The 17,738-nt window shown below is 44.9% G+C and overlaps 1 protein-coding gene across 7 annotated transcripts in view; it reads right to left on the reverse strand.

Moving 5' to 3' along the window:
• ARHGAP44 (Rho GTPase activating protein 44) overlaps positions 1-17,738 on the reverse strand; it is a 232,785-nt gene that overhangs the window by 70,803 nt on the left and 144,244 nt on the right. For all 7 annotated transcript variants that reach the window (XM_033961795.1, XM_033961793.1, XM_033961798.1 and 4 more), the window contains 5 exons: positions 15,660-15,771; positions 10,397-10,478; positions 8,785-8,865; positions 5,436-5,549; positions 3,366-3,457 (listed from right to left, as the gene is read on the reverse strand). In XM_033961795.1, the coding sequence (XP_033817686.1) occupies positions 3,366-3,457; positions 5,436-5,549; positions 8,785-8,865; positions 10,397-10,478; positions 15,660-15,771 (481 nt within the window). The remainder of the gene's footprint in view (positions 1-3,365; positions 3,458-5,435; positions 5,550-8,784; positions 8,866-10,396; positions 10,479-15,659; positions 15,772-17,738) is intronic.

Raw genomic sequence — 17,738 nt, forward strand, 5'->3', positions numbered from 1 at the left:
ACGTTTTTGGTTGGAGGGTGTGTGAATGGTGCGTGAGTTCTCCTATGTCTGTTTGAAGTGGATTGAATTATTTAGCTGAAGAAATTAGTTACCCCCTCATCCCACACACATTAATTCTCTTCCATTTTTGTTCCCATTATAAAAAACACTGATAAGTTCCCAGAAAAAAAATACATTAAAATAAGAAGTGAAAACAAAGGCCCCTACAGATGAGAACATAACATAAGAATAGCCTAACTGGGTCAGACCAATGGTCCATCATGCCCAGTAGCCCATTCTCATGGTAGCCAATCCAGGACACTAATACCTGGTCAAAACCCAAAGAGTAGCAACATTCCATGCTACCGATCCAGGGCAAGCAGACACTTCCCCCATGTCTTAATAACAGATTATGGACTTTTCCTCCAGGAATTTGTCCAAATCTTTCTTAAAACCAGCTACACTATCTGCTTTTACCATAACTTCTGGCCACTTCATTTTTAAGTTTAGATCTTTCCTTTCAAACAGAGACCTTGCTAGATGTCAAATACAGCACAAGGTAACTTCACATGGACTTAGCTGTGCAGGAAATGTGAATCTCCTTATACACCCACCATATAGTGCAAAAATGTGCAAAGGTCTGTTTTTTTCTTTCGATCACTACATAGCCTAATGCCACACAAGCAGCGCTGTTACAAACATATTCTGTATGTCAATGCTAAGGATAACAAAGTTTCCTTCCTTGGACCAGAAGGAGATAAACCACTGGAAGAGATCCCAAAACAACACCCAAAGACCCACTCAGTGTGTGAACCAGTTGAGTGGAGTGGACTAACTGGGGGGTGGAAATGGGACCGGAGTTTGCTCAGCAGAATTTCCCAGACCACCTCTTCCTCTCAACACATTGACACGCTGCCACCATCACCACTAGGAACACCTCACTGGGTAGGCCAGCTATGCTATAAACTTTATAAAACACATTATTATATTTTCTTATAAAGCACATATTTTAACTGAACTCTCTGACATGCTCAGCCTTTCCATTCACAAAAATAGAAGGAAGAAAAGTTCCCATTTCCTGCTGTCTCATGTCCCCGGCCTACACAATATTTTTTTTCTGCAGACCCTTCAAAAGTCTGACCAAATCCTCGTTTCACTTGCATTATAAAATACTGAGGATGCCATCTCTCCCCAATCCCAGGTCCTAAAGTCTAAGACAGTAGCGCAAACTAATGCTGCCAGATACAGGAAAAAAATTTTTGATTCGATTCAGCCCTATTGAATTGGTTTTTCAATTCGATTTTCCTGCCCAGTTGGGTGATTTTTTTCAAAACTCCTGGTGGGTTTTATAGCTTTTTCACCCCCTTTGGCTTCTCCTAACCACATTGGCGCTATGGTGTAAATAAAATAAAGAAACAAAAAGGACTTTTCCTCTCTCTGTTAAATCCTAGCTCACGTTTGCAGTCCAACACCAGCTCTGGCAGGATACACATTTCAAATCTGACATATTATAATCACAAAACAGAAAATAAAATTAATTTTTCTACCTTTTGTTGTCTGGTTATATTTCAAATCTTGTTGGTCCAAGGCTCTGGTTTTCTTCTGATAACTTGCATGCCAGGGTCTCCTTCTTTCTGAATGCTAACCATCCATCTGCCAACTCTGTCCTCCCTTTCCATTTCCCTTCCCTTCCCAGAAAGTCTGGTATCTTTCCTTTTTTTCATCTCCCTCCACAGATCCACCTTTTCTTAAATACCCTTTCATCCGGCATCTCTCCCTCCTTCCCCACCACCCCAGAGTCCACCATCTCTCCCTTTCTTTTCCTAATTACCCTCCTATCCAGTATCTCTATCCCTCCTCCACACCATCCTTTGTGTCCAATTTCTCTCCCTTTCTGTTCCTTCCCTCCCTAAATCCCATGGTCCATCATCTCTCTCCCTCTCCTCTATTTTCAGACCCATTATTTCTTCCCCCTCCCCAAAGTTTGGCATATGCACGTCTCTTTGAACACCCCCTTCCCTCCGTGTACTTCTAAATCATGGTCCCCCCCAAAGGCCTGTCCCCCCTTAAAGGTCTGCCTGTCCCCCCTTGAAGGCCTGCACCCCCCGAAGGCCTGCACCCCCCCGAAGGCCTGTCCCCCACTTGAAGGCCTGTCCCACCCCTTGTAGCTTCTCCCCCCCCCTTGTAGGCCTGTCCCCCCTTGAAGGCCTGCCTGCCTGCCTTTCCCCCCCTTGAAGGCCTTTCCCCCATTGAAGGCCTGCACCCCCCCCGAAGGCCTGCACTCCCTTAAAGGTCTGCACCCCCCCGAAGGCCTGTCCCCCCTTGAAGGCCTGTCCCACCCCCTTGAAGGCCTGCACCCCCCCCTTGAAGGCCTGCACTCCCTTGAAGGTCTGCACCCCCCCGAAGGCCTGTCCCCCCCTTGAAGGCCTGTCCCCCCCCCCTTGTAGGCCTGTCCCCCCCCCCCTTGTAGGCCTGTCCCCCCCTTGAAGGCCTGCCTGCCTTACCCCCTTGAAGGCCTGTCCCCCCCTTGAAGGCCTGCCTGCCTTTCCCCCCTTGAAGGCCTGTCCCCCCCCCTTGAAGGCCTGCACCCCCTTAAAGGTCTGCACCCCCCCAAAGGCCTACACCCCCCCGAAGGCCTGCACCCCCCCTGAAGGCCTGCCTGCCCCCCCTTGAAGGCCTGCACCCCTTGAAGGTCTGCACCCCCCGAAGGCCTGTCCCCCCTTGAAGGCCTGCCTGCCTGCCTGTCACCCCCTCCCCCTTGAAAGCCTGCCTGCCTGCCCGCCCGCCCCACCCTGAAGGCCTGATGCCCCGACCCACCCCGAAGGACCGCTCGCCCCCCTGGCCTCCCCGCACCACCTATGAAGCAGCCGCAGCAGGATCGCGAAGTCAGCGTCAGCGATCCCTGCGCTGCTTCCTGCGCCACGGTCCCGCCCCTCCTCTGACGTCAGAGGAGGGGCGGGATCGCGGCGCAGGAAGCAGCGCCTAAGCAGCGCAGGGATCGCTGACGCTGACTTCGCGATCCTGCTGCGGGCTGCTTCACAGGTGGTGCAGGAAGGTCAGTGGGGCGAGCGGTCCTTCGGGGGTGGGGGGGGACTGAACGGCAAGGCCGGGAGCACCCCCTTAGGGCTGGCACCCGGGGCGCACCGCCCCCCCCCCCCGCACCCCCCTCGGTATGCCACTGCTCTGGATCGCCAAGACATGCTTGCCAAATAGTGCCTTATTTTCGGGGGGGGGCCTTATATTTCCCAGGTGGGGAAAAAAAGGGGGGTGTCTTACTAAAGGAGGAGGTCCTATAATGGGGGAAACACGGTATGTGACCCTTGTCAATCGGTGCCGCTAACTCCTGGCCATAGGAACCAAAAATGCTTTTAAGAGATGGTTAATACCTCCAGGGAAGAACCAGTCAGCATGCTGAATTATAGGCTCAATGATTCCTACAATCTGAAGAGAGACAGTGGTCATCAACTCGGTAATATTCCTGGGAAAAGACGGTATGAAAGAGAAGGTATCAGACAAAGTAATCCATTACTAAATCTCCTTCCAGCTACCAGGCCTTGCATTTCTTGCATAATCCAAGGTAAAACAGGTAGGATACACCTGCAGTTTTGCACTCTTATAGTTCTCTTTCAAGTCATCTTACATAGGGAACTTCTCAATAGTAAATCTGTGCTTAGCACCTGCAAAATACACAGAAGACTTTCCTGGGACTGTACATCTCTGGCTAGCTTCTTACAATTTAAAAATAGATTTTATAGGCTGGTGCCCTTCTGTGTATAATGTTCCTGGTTCAATCCTCAGTCTAATGGTTGGATTTAGACTATAGGGCTCTGGAAGGAGACCCAATACATAGCTCTCAGCATTTGCATCCTTAGTGTAATGACCAGATTAAGAACAGCGAAAGTCTGGGCCTATGAAAACAGGCATGGGAATAATTAAAGCTCATGACACAAGAATCCCAGCACTGGCTCCAAATGAGCTAGAAGGCACACGAGGAAACTAAACAGTTCAGCTAAAAATTTAAACAGTTGGGTTAAGAAAAAACAAGAAGTTTTGGTACTGCATGAAGATGACAAAGAATCAAACATGCTTGAGAAGCCTGACTCCACTTATTTTCCAGAAACACATTAAAGCAAACCCAAGTGGATGCCCTTTACTGCTGACCCACCTAATCTTTATAAGCAGTGTCCACTTATTAAAACAGACAGCTCTTCCTATGAACGACACCACTGGGATGCTGAGAACCAGGGTTACCTGTGTATACAGAGCAACTGCACAGGGAAATAATCAGCATCAAGAAACAACTTTAGTGGGATTTGTAAGAGAAATCTTAGCAGCTTAGTTGCGAAAGGGCAGTTAAAATGGCTGCCTACTACATTCCCTCACTCCCCACTTCTAAAACAGGGTGCTCACAATAGGTTCTGCTCAGGGTTCCTATTCCATAAAGAAAAGTAGGCACCTTAGTCACCTACGGAGGTGGTAGAAGCTGTATTATTAGGATACTGTAGGACAGGACTTTCCAAACCTGTACTGGGGACACCACGGCCTGGTGGGTTTTCAGGACATCCACAATGAATACACATAAGATCGATTTGCATGCACCAGAAACTCAGTATCTCATGCAATATTCATTTTGGATATTCTGAAAATCTACCTGGCTGTGGTATCCTCAGGACAGGCTTGGAAAGTCCTACAATATCACAATAATACAATTTCTCCCACCTCCACAAGTAACTGTAAGTATTTGACCACACATTGGTAAGTTCTTCCTATTGGTTAACTTATGACTCCTCTACCCCACTACTACAGCGTAAACCCCAAACATCTTTCTGCAGAGAACAGAAGTGCCAGCCACACTGCAGCCTGAAGACCTTTCAATTAATAATGGTGAAGCAGAAATGGCTCAGAACTCAATTTGTCTCCTGCAGGGTGAATATCATGGAACACAGTCTGATTCTTGGTCAACTGGATTACGAATAACTAACCCCTTCTTTTACTAAGGTGCGCTAACCGATTAGCAAGCGCTAATTGCTAACACGTCCATAGACTAACATGCATGCGTTAGCGTGCGCTAAATCAATTAGTGCAATTTAGTAAAAGAGGGCCTAAGTCACTGATCTCCTGGCACTGTGTGACTTCATGCATAATTACCAGGCTCTGTAGATACCGACAGTTTACAGATAGGGATGGTAATTAATGCAAAACCGAAATAAAATTGCATTAACATTCATGCAAAGGCAGTTCATCAAAATTAATGCTGGTTCTACAACAATTACCCAAGCAATGAAGAACAGTGTGACTGTCGCTTGCTCTTTGTTATATTCTGTTGCTAGGTGAATCTGCAGACAAGTTTTAAGAGAAGCAAATGGAAGCTGTGTAGGAGGCCATCTGAGTTCTGAAGCAAAAATTTTGCCTACACTCTACTTCCTCCTTGCTCCCTTTTCCCTTCTCCTACTCACCCTTCGGCCTGAGGCCAGAGCAGGTTGGGGCCCAACACGATTGCTATGTTGCCAGGTGTCATTTTGTTGGCATCTTGGTACTCTGTCAGCTTGGCGAGAAATTTGATCAAGTATCTGGAAGAGATGATGCATGAAGGTTGGTAACTATTAAAGGCAGATAAAAGAGATGCTGAATGCCCGTTTAGAAACCATGAGAGGAAAGGAGGGACCCTTCAGAAGAAGTTTCAGAAGCTTCGTTTTGAACTTACCAACTCAGTACTGGAAAAGACATAAGAACATAAGAACATAAGCAATGCCTCTGCCTGAGGTCCATCATGCCCAGCAGTCCGCTCACGCGGCGGCCCAACAGGTCCAGGACCTGTGCAGTAATCCTCTATTTATACCCCTCTATCCCCTTTTCCAGCAGGAAATTGTCCAATCCTTTCTTAAACCCCAGTACTGTTCTCTGCCCTATTATGCCCTCTGGAAGCGCATTCCAGGTGTCCACCACTCGTTGGGTAAAGAAGAACTTCCTAGCATTCGTTCTAAATCTGTCCCCTTTCAACTTTTCCAAGTGTCCTCTTGTTCTTTTATTTTTCGAAAGTTTGAAGAATCTGTCCTTCTCTACTCTCTCTATGCCCTTCATGATCTTATAAGTCTCTATCATATCCCCTCTAAGTCTCCTCTTCTCCAGGGAAAAGAGACCCAGTTTCTCCAATCTCTCAGCGTATGAGAGGTTTTCCATCCCTTTTATCAAGCGTGTCGCTCTCCTCTGAACCCTCTCGAGTAACGCCATATCCTTCCTAAGGTACGGAGACCAATATTGGACGCAGTATTCCAGATGCGGGCGCACCATCGCCCGATACAATGGCAGGATAACTTCTTTTGTCCTTGTTGTAATACCCTTCTTGATTATGCCTAGCATTCTATTTGCTTTCTTAGCGGCTGTTGCGCACTGTGCCATCAGCTTCATTGTCATGTCCACCATTACCCCCAAGTCCCTTTCTTGGTAGGCCAAATTGCTCAAGATATTCTACACTGCATATGAAAATACTGCCATCAACCAGAGATTCTCCAGCAATGGGATATGTATTAGAACACCTTATAAACACAACCTTCAAACCCTCAGAACCAATATGCTGATTCAGTCTCAAGCTTTGCATTACAGGAGACACTCTGCCTTGAATATAATGTTTGAAATCAGTGCTTATTCCGTCTTGAAGACACACCAAGCCAATCTAGTTTTCAGAATAGCCACAAAGAATACGTATGACATGCATTAAAGATTTGGTGCATGCAAACCTCTCTTATGCATATTCATCGTGGCTATTTAAATAATCCACCTGGTTAGATGCACTTCCAGCAATAGTTTGGAAACACTGTTGTAAGTAACACATGTGAGCTATTCCATCATATGTTAAAAAACAGAACTGCTCGGGAGATTATTCAGTTTCAATGTAGAATTCCCAAACAAAAAATCTCAGTGTCCTAGATAGTGAAAACAAAAAAAATCAAAAATATAATTGTAAAAATAATCCATTTACAATTATATTTTTGATTTTTTTTGTTTTCACTATCTGGGAAAGTAATGGACAAGACGTTCAACTACCAGGACACATCAGCTGGTCATCATTGAGATAAGTGGGATCATCTTATTTTTATATATATGCAGTTGAACTTATGTTCTAGGCTGATATTTGATAGTCATCAGTGGTTGGTAGGCAGAGGGGTGCCATGATGTTCAATTAACACCTATATGCTACAGCGCTGCAAGTGCAAGATGGGTGTTTTAGACTGAACATTATATTATATATTTAGGCCCTCTTTTACTAAGGTGTGTTAACTGATTAGCATGCGCTAAACGCTAACGCATGCATGTTAGTCTATGGACGCGTTAGCGTTTAGCGCATGCTAATTCGATTAGCGCACCTTAGTAAAAGAGGGGGTAAGTATTTTTTTGTGTTTGTTATTTCATTATATACATTTTTTCCCATCATATGTTAACAAACAAGGCTTGTTTCATAAGTTTGTTTGTTATTGCACACAGTGGTTTAAAACTTAAATAATATGAAAAAGGCCTTAACTTAGTGTGGGTTTGGGTTAACTAAGTTAAGTCCTTTTTCATATTACAGTGGTACCTCGGTTTACGAGTGCACCGGTTTGCGAGTGTTTTGCAAGACGAGCAAAACATTCGCAAAATCGGCGCCTCGGAAACCGAGCGCGCCTCGATTTGCGAGCGGTGTCCCCTGCGATCCGGCACCCTCCCCCCCCCGCGATTCAGCACCCTCTCCCCCGCGATCCGGCACCCCCGCACCGAAATTGGGCACCCCCCGCTGCTTCTTACTGTCATCTAGGCCTGGGCACCGGCATGTCCTGTGTGTTGGTGCCGGTGCCCGAAGATCGGACTCCTCTTCTTGCTGGGCCTTGAGCATCTGCGCATGCTCAAGGCCTGCGAGTTCATGCTCTTTCCGAGATTCTCGGAGATCTCAGAGAGAACGTGAACTCACAGGCCTTGAGCATGCGCAGATGCTCAAGGCCCAGCAAGAAGAGGAGTCTGATCTTCGGGCACCGGCACCAACGCACAGGACATGCCGGTGCCGGTGCCCAGGCCCAGATGACAGTAAGAAGCGGCGGGGGGGGGGGGGGTGCCCGATTATGGCGGTGGGGGGGGGTGCAGGATCGCGGGGGGGGGGAGGGTGCCGAATCGCGGGGGGAGGGTGCTGGATCACAGGGGGGCCTTCGGGGGGAGCAATGCCGGTTCTCATGGGGGGGGATAGAGCAGCGCTGCTGGCCTCGGGGTGTGGGAACGTATCAAAGCGAGTTTCCATTATTTCCTATGGGGAAATTCGCTTTGATAAACGAGCATTTTGGATTACGAGCATGCTCCTGGAACGGATTATGCTCGTAATCCAAGGTACCACTGTATTTAAGTTTTAAACCACTGTGTGCAATAACAAAATTAGAAAAACTCTAAAAGAAGCACTTTCATGTAGTGTTTGAGAAACGAGCCATTCTAGTGGTGGGCTCTCTAGTTCACTGCACGGTTTCTATTCAACAGCGGTTTTCTGAGCACAATTAGTGACTTCTGTTAGCGAAGCAGATTGTAAGATATACCTGGAGTATTTTATATAGTACCTCTTTCAGTATGGCCATTCTAATGCATCCGCATGTGTAAACAGTAGAATTCTGTGATTGTCAACATATGGAAACAGCAATTTATAGATATAAAATACTTCTAATTATATTGCATGCAAGGTTTGTAAAATGACCTTCAGCCAGTGTGTACCAATCCCCATCCAATATTCTCAGACTGAATGCATTATAGACCTGTAAAGAAACAAAAAAAACAAACAAACCCAAGTTGCCTCACCTGATGTTGTTATAATTCACCTGGGGAAGTTTTTCACATGCATTCCAAAGGGCCTGAAGCCTCTTGTCTTGATCCTGAATGCTAAGGAAAAAGTTAGATGGTGTTAAAAGCAGACCTTCCCAGTACCACCTGCCAACTGTTATCCAATTGTTTTACTTTCTTTTTATCTCCTGTAACACTTGTACAGAAGGGCATTCAGGAACAGAGCCAGGTACTCTCCAAATGCTTTAAAAATATTGATTTGCTCATGTTAATGTGGCATTATTTTAAAGTAACTTTACCCAAATGTTAGTCCAGAAATACTTTCCCTCTGATAAACTACTGGAGAAAAGCATACCTACAGAGATATATACCTCCCAGTTTTGAAAACCCAAAATTGCATACATATTCTCCTCCCCACCCTGTGCATGCTTCCAGTACAATGCAGGTAAAATATATGTGCCTTGTAGAATTATGTATTGGGGGGGGGGGGGGGGGGGTTGGTGGAGGAGACAATTTTTAGGCAGCTAATGGATAATGGATAATTTTTTTTTAATCTGTGGCAATCACTGAAAATTTCTCCCTCCCCAGTATACTTCAGTGTGTTAGCCCACGTTAACATTTTTAATGTGGAATTAACGCAAACTGGAGTGAATAAAACTGGTAACAAGCTAATGCTCAGTGCAAAGTACAACCTTCATATCCTTCCAGCACCAAACGTAGAGAGCATTCCACTACCCATGAAGCTCCAGGTCAAACCAGCCCCCTTCTAGCCTACTGCATCCACCTGTTGCCCCATCAAAGCCAAAATGCAAAACAGATAGGAGCAATGTTCTATTGTGAATTGGTATGAGGGTTTAAAGAAAGGAAACAGAAAAAAAAAAAAGAGCTAGTCCTATATAATAATACCCTTAGCGCGCATGCACACTTCAATCTTCGTGGCTCCGTGCAGCTGTAGCTCCATGGCCGGCAGAGAAATGTTGGAGCATGCGCGTTCAGTGCGTGTGCACGTTGGAAGCGTGCGGCGCATGCATGTTTGGCGTGTACGCACGTTGGGAGCTACAAGGCGGTTTACTTTCTTGTGTGCCGGTTGCCCTTTCCAACACAACGCTTTGGGAGCTACGAGGCAGTTTACTTTCCTGTATGCCGGTTGCGTGATTTAAAAAAAAAAAAAAAAAGGTAGGTGGGAAAATGGACAGGGACATTGATAAGACAGACAGAAATAGAGACACACACACTGAAAGACAGGTAGGTGGGAGTGAAAGACACACACAGAAGGACAGGGGGACAGGGAGAGAGATTGAAAGAAAAAAAAAAAAACCCAAAACAGACAGTGGACAAGGAGAGAGAGACACCCAGAAAAAAAGACAGACAGACAGCAAATAAACAGACAGACAGACATACAGCGACCAAGGAGAGAGCGATAAAGAAAGAAAGAAAGACAGACACACACATCTATTCTAGCACCCGTTAATGTAACGGACTTAAAGACTAGTTGAGCAATATTATCAAATGCACAACGATTCACAGTAAAGTGTAGTGCCTTGCCACTTGACCCTCAACTGGGAAAATATCACACATTTTTTAGGGCCATCGCATGACACTGTCATAACAAACTGCAATTACAACTCACTTGGAAGCCTGAATCCATTCTTCATAGAGCTCAAAGGTCATTAGAGGTTGAGGAAGTTCTCTAAGATAAGATTTTAAAGCCCCTAAAAAAAAAAAACATTTTGTAGAGAGTAACATAATTAACTCGTGAGAAGACCATTTGTCCATTTGAATTTCGTGACTACCACGTAAATGCTATTCGCCCTGTTCTACAAATCTTCTGCCAGGCATCCCCTTCTCTACTCACTCACATATGTAGAAGTCAGGGACATTTCCTGCTTAAAACAGCCGCACACTCGAGCATTTCACACGCATATGAGAAGCAGTAACAATTTACCTTTTATTACTAGGAAGGTAATTCAATAAAGTGGCGCAAAAATTAAGGCGACAAACTGGAGAAGAACAAAACATTCCACAGATAACAGAAACAGCAGAGACAGTCGGGGGGATGATGTCATCACTAGAATCACACTCTGGGTTATTAATGTTATTATTGGTCCGATATGGCCGTGTTTCAGCCTGTGACTGGGGTTTTAGCATTAAAATAACACCCCAAAATTAATATATTTATTTTTCTCTCCCCTTCCCCCCCCCCCCGGTTTTTCTACAAAACCGCACAAGAGGTTTTTAGTGCCGACTGGCGTGCTGAATGCTCTGCGCTGCTCCGACGCAGATAAGAACTCTATGACTGTTGGAGCAGCGCAGAGCATTCAGCACACAGACCAGCGCTAAAAACCTCTTGTGCGGTTTTGGAAAGGGGGAGAGGGGTTTATTAGGTATTTATATACCACCTATCAAGGTTATCTAAGTGGTACTCCAAGCATTTTCCCTATCTATTTCGGTGGGCTCACAATCTATCTAAGAAGGAGCAGTACAGGGTTTTGAATCCACAGGGTGTTGAGGCTGTAGGTCTAACAACTAGGCCACTCCACTCCTTGCTGCAAAGAGCTTCAGACATTTAGAGGTAAAAATATACATATAAAAACATCATAATTTAAACATAAGCAATATTTAGAAAGAAATAAAAGAAAATAAACATGCTTCATATAAAAAGATATACTAAATAAACTAAATAGACTTACATAATCCCATTGGGGAAAAGTTCTAAAATTAATATAATATATATAGAGGTTTCTCTTTATACCGTCATATATATATATACACACAGTAGAATCTCAGTTATCCAGTACCCATGGGGATTGGTGGATATTGGATAACTGTTTTTTTCTGGTTAACTGAGAGTGTTAGAAACCTTGTCTAACACACTCTCAATTCCGCACCCTCCCCCCCCCAAAGTACCAGTACGGCAACGGCCCTGAGCTACAAAGCCCTCCTCCCTCCCTCAAGCCTTGAAGTGACAGAGGCAGGCGGCGGTCCTGAGCCGCTCCCTCCCTCCCTTACCCGAAGCTCATCGGTCAGCAGGAGCACAGGCCACTCATGGCCAGTCCCGGCAGGGTTTTCCTCTGACATGCAAGGGAGGGAGCGGCTCGGGACCGCTGCCTGTCTCTGTCATCCATATTCATTGTGGATATCCTGAAAACCTGACTGGCCAGTGGCAGAAACTTTGAAAACTCAACTGGCCAGGTGGTCCCTGAGAACTGGGTTGAACACCGCTGTCCTAAAACATCTGAAACAACCCCACTCTGTAACCTCCCTGTATCACTGGGAGCAGCCATGTTCACAATAATATGTAAACCGCTGTAAAAGGGTCCAACTGGTCTACAGGAGGGAGAGAGAGTGAGTGAGCAATGAAGTGAGTGGGAGTGTGTGAAGAGTAAAATGCTGTTTGTGACACAGTAGTGAACACAGGGAACATGAAACATCCATGTGCAGAAGGATGCTATAAATGACTTATTTCATGTAGAAAGGGTTCAATTGGCCTACAAGAGGAAGGGGGGAGAGGGGGAGAGGAGCAAGAGTAAGTGAGTGATCAAGAAAGCGTGTGAAGAGAGAAATGCTATTTGCGACACTGTAGTGAAGACAGGTAGCATGAAGCAGCCAGTTCAGAAGGATGCCACAAGGACTTCATGTAGAAAGAGTCCAACTGGCCTACAGGATGGGGGGGGGGGGGGGAGAGGAGCCAGAGTGAGTGAGCAAGAGAGCATGTGAAGAGAGAAATGCTATTTGTGACACGGCAGTGAACACAGGGAGCATGAAACAGCCATGTGCAGAAGGATATCACAAATGATCTCAAGTAGAATGGGAACACAGAGGACACAGAGAGAATGTGTATGTGCCTGTGTTTTTCATGCCACTGTCAAAGATCCAGGAGCACTGAAGGAGCTATTTCAAATGTCTACAGAATGACCAACACAATGACCAGAGATTGAATTCCTCACGTGTGACTATGTTTTCCTGTAGGGGACCCCAGGAATGGAATCTCCTACCTTTGTACATCAGAAAGCAATGCAATCTCATTGGGTTTAAGAAGTTATTGAAGAGACACTTTTTCGGGCATTAAGGGGGCGATTAAGCTGTTTTAGCACGTGCTAAATACTAACGCGTCCATTATAGTCTATGGATGCATTAGCGTTTAGCGTGCGTTAAAACAGCTAACACGCCTTAGTAAAAGAAGTGGGCATCCCTCCTGCCACTCTTTATTTGGAGGGGGTTGTCGCCACTTTAGGGGGGACAGCAATAGGAGGGAGTGGGCATCCCTCTTGCCTATTTCACAGTACAGGTCGGGGGGATCTCCCACTGCAGCCAGCTCAGCTGATCGCAGCAGGGTTATTTTCCCCTCCAATTCCTGAACCAGTGAAACTCTCCGAAGCCACGGCTTCAGGAAGGCCTGCCGGCTCAGCTGATCATGGATTCCCTTGCCACGATCAGCTGATGGTAAGGGATCCCTCAATCAGCCAGGCGCAATTCTGTAACTGGCACCAGTGACATGGGTGCCAGTCATAGAATGGGGGGGGGGGGAGGGTACAGCTTCTGTGTTTACAGACAGATGCGATTCTGTATAGGATGCTCATGTGCGATTCTCAGCCACTTCTTAAGCAGCTGCTGAGACTGGTGTCCTATACAGAACGTCTTTCAAAAATTTTATATCCAGCCTGTCCCCTACCCCCACCACTCTCCATGCCGCTGCCACCCCCTCAAAAAATATCTTAGCTGATAGGGATCTCCAAGCCCTGCCAACTGAAGACTTCCTCCTGACCAGAAATCTTCCAAGCTGGGTAGCCGGTGACTGTGTCCTGGAGTGGCAACTGCTCCCCCATGCATGTTTAGCTTTCGCATCAAAACTGAGCACCCACGGTAGATGGAAAGCCGGTAGCAGCTGCTCTGGGACACTGCGACTGGCTACCCAGCTTGAACGACTACAACCTCAGCTGTTGAGGCTTAGCGATCCCTGCCACAGCACAGCAAGGGTGGATCAATTTTGAGTAGGGCTGAGTCCACAGTGTATGAGATCAAAATGGAGACATACAGGTTGGGACATGTTCAATTCTGATGGTATTTGAGAAAAGGATCTGCTGACAGGAAGCCTTTTCTAAAACACCTGTAGAAGTGTACATGTGTTTGCCAGCACATACAGCAGAAGAAGAAGCCAATTTACAAATCTAAATGTTGGAAAAAAATGAATGACACAGACTCAGCAGCTTCCATTTTACAAACCTCAACATGTAAGCAGGCTAATTAAGTATTGAGGCTGCATTTTGGAGAGGAAATCAACTACAAGGGATTAAGGAAAGTGACTCTCTTAATCCCTCATGTAAAGCCCTTGGCAAAACAAACACTTTTAAAATGCTTATGTATGGCTTTTCTCATTCATGAGCCCAACCAAATTTTGAAAGCCAAAAGCAGCCCAATATCCAGGTTCTGCCATGCTACAGTTTTGACCAAAAATAGCAGTGCAGGTACCAAGATGGTATATTTGAATAATCTCTAATCCCCAAGCAGTACTTTAACTTGCAACTACACCTTTTAGTTTTGTTTTCTCTAATTTTCACAATTTATCACAGTCTATTTATTTTAAGGTTGAATGCTACTGTGGTATTTTTACTTAATACTCTCTCTAAGCAAGGATTCTCAACCAAGCCCTCAGGAATGCCAAGCCAGTCTGGTTTTCAGGATATCCACAATGAATATGCATGAGATAAAGTTGCACGTGCTGCCTCCAGCGTATGCAAACAAATCTTATGCATATTCATTGTGGAAATCCTAAAAACTCGACTAGGTTGCAGCCCTCAAGGACAAATTGAGCGCCCCTGCAGAATTTACAGGATTGCATTTAATGCCAGATCTATAGCTAGTTAAACTACTGCCATGTAAATATAAAGCAGGCTGACACCAGGTTACACTAGCATTCTTTAAGAGCATTTGAGTGACCAGTTTCTGTTATAAAATAGGCTCTCATCTAGGCATTCACCTAGAAAGAGCTGACCATTTATAGACTTAATGTACTTTGGCTTGGGGATGAGTAGGAGGGGCTAGGATTGTGATATCAACAGGCTGTAACTGGGTGGGTCTCAGGCAGAGTAGGAGTGGCTAGCATTGTGATGTCAGCAGAGTATAAGCGAGAGGGTCTTAGACTAAGTAGGAGGGGCTAGCACTGTGATATCGCCAAAGGGTAAACTGAAATAGCAGAGTATACAGTATGGGCCCTTAACCAAGTAAGGGGAAGGGGAGATTCTAGAAAATATTTTGCATGCTGCCTTAAGCAACACTGAGAGATAGAAGGAACACCACATGCCCTGCTTTATATATGCAAAAAAAAAAAAAAAAGAGCAGGTAAATAAACCACTCTACGTAGGCTTTCTGAAAATGCAGGGCCTGGTTTCACATTCCACTAATGGATTTCTATTGGTTTTCATAAGTCAAACTATTTACAGCAGTGCCTGATAAATTGTTGGCAATAAAAGGACAGACAGCAGATGGACAAACCTAACTATTCGATAAATTTGTAACTTAAGCTTATGCTTTTATTATTCTTATGCACTGTTTACATTTTCTATGCAATTGATGTATTTCTTATGAATTGTTTATCTGCTGAATGTTGAGCATTATTTGTTGTGAACCGCCTTGAACCATTCGTGGTCTGGCAGTATATAAGAATAAATTATTATTATTATAACTACTGTAAACTAATAGGCCTATGTCATTCATTATGAGAGTATCTAAAAGGGACCACCTATTCATGAGATATTAGCAGGTTCCAGCCTCATCTCTATTTTCATGAGGCCCTTTCATTTTATGCACAGTATGAGAAAACCCCTCGTGAACAGTTGGGCTGCCCTCAGATGCACTGAGGGCACTGTTTATCTCCAAGCCATTTGTTCTCTTACCTGCGATAGCGTGTGGATCGGCTGTGTACTCCTGCACGTCCACCACACAGCAGTCTAGAGCAGCCTTCAACTTCTTTAGTTTGGACGCTGAAGGAGCCACTCTGAAGAGTCCCTGGGCAGAAAACAAGAGACAGTGCGGTCAACTGTCCTTCGTCCCATCTTCTTCTTCTCCACCTTCCCCCTATGAGTGTATTCAACTCAATCTAACTTCCCTATCCCTCCAAGCCTATCCTTCCTCCTACAGGAGTCTCTCAAACTGTGTGCACAAAGCACAGTCGTGTGACCTGAAGAGATTCCGGATATGCTATGAGAGATTCTAGAATTTTACTTTATTTTTACAAATTCTCTTCCTAAGTATACACTAGAATAGATGACATGCACGTCGCATTAGGCAAGAGTCTGTCAATGTTATGAGCGTCTGTGTGCCTAAGGATACAACCACCCAGATTAGCATCATTCTTTGACGTGATTGGTCCTTGAAAACTAACGGCAAGTAATTTTACTTTTATATGCAGTAGTTCTCCTAACTTGAGCAACAAAACAATCAGGGCTTTGTTATCATTTCAATCTTCTTATCCTTATTTATTCGACAAATTTGTATGTTAACTTTTAACAATATATTAGTGATGTTGTATTTTAAATAGGTATAAGTATTTTATTGAATTGTATTTCTTCACTGAAATGTTTCAGGTTAGTTTTTTTTTTTTTCTTGTTGTAAACCGCCCAGAACTACTGGTAGGGTGGTATATAAGAAAATAAATTATTATTATTAATAATAAATTATCCTTACAAAGTTGGAATTTCAGCTCTGACAGAAATTAAATATAAAAAAAGAGAACAACTGCAGATAGTGGATGATGAAATGCGTGTTTGCTTGTCGACTACTGAGCTGCATTTTGTGTTAATTTGCACTTAAAAACAAGCACATCCATCACATTGATTAGCAATTCTATCTACTTTAGTTTCACCGTTTTTACAACTACCCATACATAGCTTAAAAAACTTTAAATAAATAACTCACTAATTTTTTGTTGGTTTTGCAATTTTATAATTTCAGTTATAATGTGCCACGAAAACCATTTGCTACATTTAGTGTGCTGGAGCTAAAAAAAGTTTGAGAGACACTGTCGTACAGGATGGGGAAAAACTAAATGAAATGAATTGAGGACGAAGATGGTAAACCTAGGAGTAACAACTGGAAATACCCTCCTATTGGATATAGTGGGATCAAAAACAGTGACAAAATTCAAATTGTCACATCATATTCTTTTAAAATCATTCTCATAATACCATCCTGAAGTCATATATGTGTTTCAGATCAAGAGCCCTTCTTCAAAGTCAAAAAAATCAAAGAGCCAGCCAGAAGACATCGGGTGGTCCACTTAAGAAAAATGGCTGGCTGCATTGGTGTAGTCTAAGGTGAATATACGTCCCATTTTGAATGGGACAGTCCCGTTTTTAGATCCCCTGTCCCGCTGTTCCCACACACAGCAACGGGATGCCGAAATGTCCCATTTCCAGGGACAGCGTCACGAAGCTGTGTGCGGGGACAACGGGACAGGCGATTACTTCCTGTCCCTCCCTGAGCGCAAAAAAAAAAAAGCCTTCCTCGGAAGCCTCCTCCATTTCTTCCCACCCTCGCTGGATTTGCTGGCAGCAGTGTTGTGTTCATCGCCCCCCCCCCTCCACCGGCGCAGCCAAACCCCCATTGACCCTCCCATCCGACCCTCCCACCGCGAGACGAACGACAAACCTCCCAGCTCCAGCAGCGTCGGCAGCTGCAGCACTCTAAAGACGCTGCTCCGCGGCCTTCTACCGCCCTGATTTCCTCTGTTGCGTCACCGATGACATCATCAGTGACACGGCAAAGAGGGAATCACGGGCGCCTTTTTTTTCTAAATGACTTTTTAATTTGTTTTAAGTGACGCTGTCAATTACCGCGTCATTTAGCACCAATTAAAACAATTAAGTTAGATGGCAGTAGGATGCTTATTGCCGCCTAACTTTTGGCGCCCTGATGAGAATACGGGCCTTAGTGCCCAACCTTGAGGGCATTCTGGGGGTAGAATTGGCCCTTAG

The sequence above is a fragment of the Geotrypetes seraphini genome, chromosome 10 (genome assembly GCF_902459505.1).
Source record: "Geotrypetes seraphini chromosome 10, aGeoSer1.1, whole genome shotgun sequence".
In the NCBI taxonomy this organism is placed as follows: domain Eukaryota; kingdom Metazoa; phylum Chordata; class Amphibia; order Gymnophiona; family Dermophiidae; genus Geotrypetes; species Geotrypetes seraphini.